Here is a 7633-nt window from a genome sequence, read left to right on the forward strand (position 1 = left end):
CATCAGCGGAGCGTAGGTTCGGCTCATTGGAGGATTTCATCGTCGCCGGGATGGGCATCGCTCGTAGCCCTCCTCCTTCCCGTAGGGTTCCTGCCTCGTCCCTCTGCCCTCTGCAAAGAATCAGTGCGGCCTGATTCTATCGTCCGAACACCGCCCCGTACGCTCGCCCGGTCGCCCCATGCTCATCGGTACTGCTCCAGAAAGGGGAACCCCTGCCGAGCGAGCCACAAGCACGGGCAAAGAGACAGACCAACCGTTTTGTTTACATAAGCGGTGGCAGTTCTTGTAATTTAGCTTGAAACAGAGGGGTAAGAAAAAACGGACCAACAAGAAGCTCTTTTGCTTTTATTATTAGGTATAGATTTACAAAGATTACACGCACGCTCATCATATGAGACAAATATAGAAATCAAACAACTTTGCGTAAAGAACTCAGCAAGTAAAATCACAATTTTGCATTGGAGAACCTTGTGCCTGGCTGAATCCTCCACCATCATCCTCCACCGTCACCATGGCAACGCTTTATAAAGAGGCAAACCGCCGCCATAACTCAAAGTATGGGCAACAAAATCCCACTATTCTCCAGAGAAAATGTTTATGTCAAAATTAGTTACAGAACACACGCATGCAGAAATAGCAAGAAAAAGATCCACAAAATTATCAAGGAATTCTTTTCCACGAAAAGCAAAAAGACTGAAGAGGCGAACACAATCACACAACATTAACCGCGAAAGGCGTCCGGACCGAGTGCGCGCCATCCGACCAGGTGATGGCGCCGTACGCGTACCCCTTGCTGCCCCCGGCGGCGGCAGCGAATGTCACCTTGTACGCCGCCGTTGTCCATCGCCTCGAGAACACCAGCCGCTCGGGCAACACCTTCACCGACAGTCCCGGCGGTGCCTCGACGGCCAGCTCGTACGTCGCGTTCGACGGCCCAACATTCATGGCGGTTCGTGACACAGCGACCGGTTTCCCGGAGACGAGCCTGGGCACGGAGATGGACGGGTAGTTGAGGTCTGTCGCGATAAGGTCCGGCGATGTCCCGCCGGGTGGGCAGGCGAACCCGGCGTCGCCGGAGATCTTGCGGACGAGCTTGTCCTTGTAGCCGTAGTAGCAGAGGAAGTTGAGGTAGTCATTGGTGGTTGTGTCGAACACCAGGCCCGGGCTGAGCGCCCTCAGCGGGCTGATCTCCCCGGCGCCCATGTCGTGGCCGGTCGCCGCCGCGCCCGTGCTGCTCGCCACCGGCTTACCGAGGTTGTTTGTCGTGGTCGCTGCAGGCAAGATCGTTCTGGTTAGAAATGCAAAAACCCCAAGCGACCTGCTTCGCTTCATGTGAAGACTGAAAACTGATTGGATTGTTATTGATTTGTAGGGACGTTTTATACCTGTGGTCATGAGAGCCGATCTGATCATGGACGGGGACCAGCCGGGGTGGGCCGACTTGACGAAGGCCCCGGCACCGGCGACGTGCGGGCAGGCCATGGAGGTGCCGGACTTGATGGCGAAGGCCGAGGGTTTCTTTCCAGCGGGGACTTCCGCCTTGTCCGTGGACGGCATCGCTGCGGCGAGGATGCTCACCCCTGGCGCCATCAGATCAGGCTGCCACATACACACGCACACACAAATCGCCATGAGAACGGATGCTAACTAATCCGTCTGGCAAAGACTCCATCCAGCCCTGTTGCTAATTGAGCTAACCTTGAGCACGGATTCGGTGAGACCACCAGGGCCGCGCGCCGAGAAGGACGCCACCGTGGGCGCCGGCTTGAACTCCTTGACGTCCTTGGTCGGGAGGATCACGGCCGTCGGATTCCTGAATCAGAGAAACATCGTCGTTCACTTCACTTCACTTCACTTCCTCCATTAACAACCACCGGCCGCTGCTTGGTCACTCACTTGGTGGAGATCATGTAGCCGAGGATCTGGGCGCCGACGTCGTTGCCCACCTGGGTGAAGGCGAAGCTGCCGGCGTCGAACGGCACGTCCTTCTGCTCGTCGTCGATCAGCACCAGCCCGCTCGCCCCGGACCCCTCCGCGACCAGCTTCTTCACCCGCCTCGCCACCATCGAGTTCGTGCCCACGCACACCACGATCTTCCCGGCCACCTTCTGCGTGTCCAGCGATCCAGGATAGCAGTTGCTGCAATGCAATTCGTGACAAGACAGGATCGACACTGATCAATTTGCAGGCGTGACGACGGTGACGTTTGTGAAATCCTCAAAATGGTCGATCTTGTAGTACCTTGCCTCCGACACCGGCGTGTACCGACCTGCCGCTTCGGCCCCCGTCACCAGAGGGTAGCGCTCTCCACTGAGGCTTTGGTTCGAGAAGTTAATGGCGACTCCCTGAAACGGCGCGTTTTGTTCAGGTCTGCAGCTAAGACTTGAAACCATGGCAATCTTGCACTAGTGTACACTGCGCGCGGTGGCGCGTACCTTGATGACGTTCCCGTTACCGAGGACGACGCTGGACTGGAATGTGCGGTCGATGGTGGAGGCGGCGACGGTGAGGATCCACGGCGCGGAGTTGACGACGGTGTAGGGGGTGGGCCCGTCGTTGCCGCCGGAGCAGACCACCAGGACGCCCCTCTGGTTCGCGTGGAACGCGCCGAGCGCGATGGGGTCGGAGAGGAAGTCGGACGCCAAGGCGGAGCTCATGCCGATTGAGATGGAGATCACGTCCACCCCGTCGCTCACCGCGTCGTCCACAGCCTTGAGAAGCGCCGAGCTCGAGCACCCGCCCAGGGTGCACACCTTGTACGTGGCCACGCGGCTCGCCGGCGCGCCGCCCTTGGCCGAGCCCCGCGCTAAGCCGTAGTAGTTCGCGTCCGCCACGGCCGCGCCCGCCGCCGTCGACGCGCAGTGCGTGCCGTGCCCGACGGTGTCCCTCGGCGAGCCTGCCGTCTCTGCCGGCAACGGTGGCGCACCAGAGAGGGACGCGTTTGGCGAAGCCGACGCCGCCGATTCGGGCTGGCTGCCGTAGTACCGCGCGCCGATGAGCTTCCTGCGGCACAATGCGGGCGATCGCACAAGTTTAGCCGCGCGTCTGACAGAGGAATGCAGTGCACATTGACTTTTTTTTACTTGTTGCAGTCGCTCTTCTTGAAGTCTGGGCCTTCCATGCACACGCCTCGCCACCTCGCCGGCACGCCCCGCATCCCATCGTCGTTGAAGCTCGGCGCCTCCGGCCAGACACCTGCCCGCCGGCGACACCAATTAGGTAGAAAAGGATTCGCGCACATGAGAACAGTGTAATGCAGGTGTCAGTCGCACGACTCATCACGACGTAGAATTGCCTTGACGATCGTACCAGTATCGATGACGCCGATGATGACATCGCCGGAGGCCCGGCGGCCGAGGCGTTCGGCGTGGAGGCCGGACTGGGCGTCGAGGAAGTCCCACGACCGCGTCGTGTGCAGCTGAAGCGCGCGGTCCCGGAACACCGACACCACCCTCTCATGCCCTGCTCATGCAACAACCGAACAAAATCCGGGCACGATGTTAACTCCGCAACTAACAAATCCGGCGCGGAGCGTGGACGGGACCGGGAGCCGAACCGGACAGCGCAGCGGCCTCCTCCTCGGTGAGCTCGGCGGCGAAGCCCTCGAACGCGTGGTGGTAGCTCTGCGTCAGCGTCGTCGACGGCCGCTCCTGCTCGTCGCTCTGGACGACGATGGATGACAGCATCTGCAGGTGGGAGGCCCGCACCACCTCCGCGTCGCCGCCGGAAGAGCTCCCCAGGTAGACGACATACGACTGAATCAATCACACCCAGCAATCAAATCAAACAAAGTATACTAGGATGACATTCCAATAACCCACGCGCAACCACAAGCATCATTATATTTCCTGAGTAAGCTACTTTAGTTCTTGCATTTCAGGCATCTGGTTGCAGTCTAGCAACACTGATAATTCTACCTCTTTGGCGTGCTGTGCTTCAGCTGAGAGGGGTACCAGGAGGCGGTAGGCGAGGACGAGGATGACGAAGTGCGCGCGGTTCACCATTGATCAGTGCTCGATCACTGCCAGTCTCCAGCTGATGGGAGTGATCACTTGCAGCATGCTCAGGCCCAATTTGTAGCTTGTTATTTTTGGTTTGTTTAACGGAATCCGATTCATCTGAACCCTGACTGGTCTCTCTTTATGTTCCTTTTCTCCGGTGCTGCCGCTTTAGCCTCGCACCGTCGATAGAAACTTCTCTCGGACAAATCCTTTCTCGTCGCTGTTACCTGATCACCCCACATGCCTGTCTGAAATCATATCTGAATGCTGCATAGATTATTAGTAGTATTGTATTCTTTTCTTTGAGGAATCTGCTGGAGAGATTGCTTGGCATTTCGGAATGGAATATGTGCGCTTTCACCGGTGGAGACGGTTCCTTGCTTTCCTGACCTCCTGCACTTACGCTTGCTGTTCCTGCCATTCCGATGCTTCCCTGTCAAGCTTTAGTTAGTGCATAAGTACATGTTACTGATAATGAAGATAACGAAATTTTGGATGGATAATATATCACAAGGAAAGTATTAGATCTCAAAGTTGACGCAGAATCTCCTGCGGTGTCATCGAGCGTTTCAAACGACACATGTCGATAAGCTGCGTGTCAGCGCTAATAGTGTCGGTGCTGCGCAATGTAACTGAGCAATTGTCGAACAACGCTAGCTGGAGCAGGTCGTTTTCAGATACCTTATCTGCTTGCTTTGTACTGGTGACGCTCGTTTTCTGGTAGTTGAGCTCTCACCTCAGGCAGCATGAAGACACATTAATTCTCGTAACAATGCATTTCTGGTTTGTTGCTGACTACTGTTTCCTTTTTTCGTAAGGACGTCTCTCCTTTACTGAGCACTGCATCTCTTTTTTCTTATTGTATGTATGGATATGGCAATATCATACTTGTGGTGGGTCGTTCATCCTTGATGATGTGATGATGAGATTGTTTCATTTTCTATCTGGCTTGAGATCCAAGACGGGATCGGAATCAGGAAATCATTACCGCTGTTGATCAACTGGTGGGGAGTAAAGTAGAAAGTAGCAGGGAGGTGTGTCAAGGGCCAGCAAATGAGCAAAAGCATTTTGGCTTCACATGACAATGCAGCATCCAATTCTTCTGTTCAGCCTGCCTGCCATCTTCTTTCAGGCCTTCCTACTGAGTGACACCAACCAGACTGAGAATCAAGTATTGTGTTCCTCTTCTTCAGTTATTCAGTGGAAACTAATAATCCGAGTGATCTAGTGGTAGGGGCTAGGGTTCTACCGGGCCTAGGGCGGAAGTTGTAAGGGTGGAAGTGAGGGCGGAGAGACTGGAGGGCTCGGCGCCGACGGCTGGGCGCCGTCGCGGAGGAAGGAGGCGGTGGCTAGGGTTGGGTGCAGCTGGGCGCAGGGGTCTCCCGTCTCCCTTCAGGAGACGAGACAGTATGATACTGAATATTTGTCTAATTAATCACGAAGGGGTACATACGGCCTCCTCTAAACCCTAATTTACTTGGGCTAAGCCCCTAATTTGCTTGGGCTAAGCCCACAACTAGCCACTAGTGAGCTTCTTGCGTGTATAGGTCAGACCGACCATAACATCTAGTGATCAAGAATGTGAGGCTTCTACATAGACAAATTAAAAACTTGAGGGTATTGTAGTTCAGAGAACTGGGAAGAGACTGAAGAGTTTGAGGGGGCGTACATTATCGATGTTCCTTCCTTGAACGTCAAGGGCCACAAAAGTGTAGACTGGTTGCAGTAGTCACATACTGGGCATCATAAGCAACTGAGCAAGCAAGCAGAGATTCGTTTGAGACACTTATCAAAGCGAGTGCAAATTTGTCGGAAAGAGCTGACTTTGCAGGAAACTTATCTGAAAACCGGCGTGTGTTTTTTTTTGGAAACAACATAGAACTATGTTTCTTCGAATTCAAAAGCCACACTGCATATTGAAGGGCAGTCGGTGTGTGTAGGCGTTCCACTATAACATGCTATTGATGTCTGAAATGAAAACAGGTTACAAAATAACAGATGAAAAAGACACGCCCAAACTTGCTTCAGACGGGCAGTTGTACGACATCAACTAACCACAGGTACAACTACATCAATCTGCAGCTGTATACAAGTAAGAAAAAATCATTATCATAAATTTTTAATTGCATTATACCAATAGTGTGTCTCAGAACAACAAAATTGTACAGACGAAACAAACACCAATGCATCAGTTACGCAAAAAGAGCATTGGAGGAACGAAACACACAGGTTTACAGAAGAACGGTAGCGCTGACTGTCCAACATGATGGGTTGTTCAGATGTTCTTGAGCTTCTTCATCTTGGACGGTGGCCAGCTGCCCTTCTTCCTCAGCCGCCTCTTTTGGACAAGCCGCCTGCGCCGCTGCCTCAGCTTCTTGGCCGCCTTCATCCGTGCCCTCTGCTCCAGGATCATCTTCTGCTTGGACTCGAGTGGCATTTCCTCGATCGAAGCCGCTGGTTTTGGCTTCTCCGGTTGCTCTGCTGCATCAGCTGCACCAGCATCCGCGGAGGCATGGACAATTACCGGCATCTTCTTGGGAGGAGATACATGGCTGAAGGAGGCAGTATTCTTGCACTGCAGTCTCAAGGCTACAAGAATAGCAATGAGAAACGGCACTTAGTAGGATCCCTTCTTACCATGCTGTAAACATTGAAATTCTGAGCTCATGTATGTTGCATGGGTCATCATAGAAAATGAAATGCACCATGGATAACCTTAGTGTGCTCACTAATAATACCATTAAATGGAACCGCTAGATAAAGATATGGCCGGTATATTCACTTATCTATGAAAACTAGAAAACTGGGGGTTGCCGCAGTGTGCTTAATGATATATCATCGACTGCCTATAGCCTACGCTCATAAGGCAATTGATAGTAGCACTATGTTTGAAAGGAGAAATATTTGTAGCCCTAAAGATGTTCATAACACCTAACTGAAGTAATATGTAGCCTAGCAGAGGAAAACAAACATAAATTTTCCAAGAACTGTTGCAGGCAGAGTGCTTGAAGAAATTCCCCGACGAATCATTCCATCGTGGAGAGGCGGAAATATCGCGACTCGAATTGCGCACGCTCAAACTAATTCCCCACCGAATTCTCCGTCAGAATTTGCAACGAGGGATAACTCCGTTAAGTACTTAGACTAAGTTATCAACCTTCAACGAGCGTACGGGGCAATGGAGAGGGCCGGTGCCAGGCAAAGGAGGCACAAGGGCTGCTTACCGGAGGAGGGGACGACATTGTTGGCGGAGGCAGCGGTGGAGAGAGCTCGGGCACGAGGAGGAGAGGCAGATGAGGAGGCGAGGAAGGAGACAGTCGGGGATAGGAGGAGCGCCATGGGTGCGGATTTGGGCTCTGGCCTATCCTATGCGGAAGAAGACCACCTCCCCCAGGAGGATAAGCTTGTGCGGAGCGAGTGCGCTGCGCTCTGATCAGAAATCAACGGTTCGATTTACTCACACTTGAAAGGTGTGGAAGCCGTAAGAGAAGCTCTCAAAGTCTCAAGTCTCACCCAAGAAAAGATAAGAACACGACAAGTAAATAAGGTAAAACGAAAAGAAATCATAGCGAAGACATAAGATTTTAACGTGAAAAACCTCTTCAACACATAGGTGAAAACCCATTAGCATC

The 7633-nt window shown here is 53.1% G+C and overlaps 2 protein-coding genes across 2 annotated transcripts; both read right to left on the minus strand.

Annotated features, from left to right (window-relative positions):
• Positions 1-552: 552 nt before the first annotated feature.
• LOC124668606 (CO(2)-response secreted protease-like) lies at positions 553-5977 on the minus strand. The gene is made up of 11 exons (XM_047205718.1): positions 5671-5977; positions 3918-4434; positions 3557-3755; positions 3310-3462; positions 3084-3195; positions 2436-3003; positions 2242-2345; positions 1897-2139; positions 1699-1813; positions 1386-1599; positions 553-1271 (listed from the first exon to the last, which is right to left on the minus strand). The coding sequence occupies exons 2-11, from the start codon at positions 4002-4004 to the stop codon at positions 712-714; spliced, it is 2355 nt and encodes a 784-aa protein (XP_047061674.1). The 5' UTR covers positions 4005-4434; positions 5671-5977; the 3' UTR covers positions 553-711.
• Positions 5978-6094: 117 nt separating this feature from the next.
• Positions 6095-7410, minus strand: LOC124668608 (50S ribosomal protein 5, chloroplastic-like). Its single transcript, XM_047205721.1, has 2 exons — positions 7226-7410; positions 6095-6590 (listed from the first exon to the last, which is right to left on the minus strand). Exons 1-2 carry the CDS (start codon positions 7338-7340, stop codon positions 6277-6279), a joined length of 429 nt encoding a protein of 142 aa, XP_047061677.1. The 5' UTR covers positions 7341-7410; the 3' UTR covers positions 6095-6276.
• Between the last annotated feature and the right edge of the window lie 223 nt (positions 7411-7633).

Source organism: Lolium rigidum, chromosome 6, assembly GCF_022539505.1.
Source record: "Lolium rigidum isolate FL_2022 chromosome 6, APGP_CSIRO_Lrig_0.1, whole genome shotgun sequence".
NCBI classification, from domain to species: domain Eukaryota; kingdom Viridiplantae; phylum Streptophyta; class Magnoliopsida; order Poales; family Poaceae; genus Lolium; species Lolium rigidum.

Excerpts from the sequence above, each read along its gene's own strand:
- LOC124668608 (XM_047205721.1), bottom strand. The coding sequence starts at position 7,340 with ATGGCGCTCCTCCTATCCCCGACTGTCTCCTTCCTCGCCTCCTCATCT. Across the intron at positions 6,591-7,225 it reads CAATGTCGTCCCCTCCTCCG|CCTTGAGACTGCAGTGCAAG; the intron begins GTAAGCAGCCCT and ends CTATTCTTGTAG.
- LOC124668606 (XM_047205718.1), bottom strand. The coding sequence starts at position 4,004 with ATGGTGAACCGCGCGCACTTCGTCATCCTCGTCCTCGCCTACCGCCTC. Across the intron at positions 3,196-3,309 it reads CATCGGCGTCATCGATACTG|GTGTCTGGCCGGAGGCGCCG; the intron begins GTACGATCGTCA and ends GCCGGCGGGCAG. Across the intron at positions 1,600-1,698 it reads TCACCGAATCCGTGCTCAAG|CCTGATCTGATGGCGCCAGG; the intron begins GTTAGCTCAATT and ends TGTATGTGGCAG.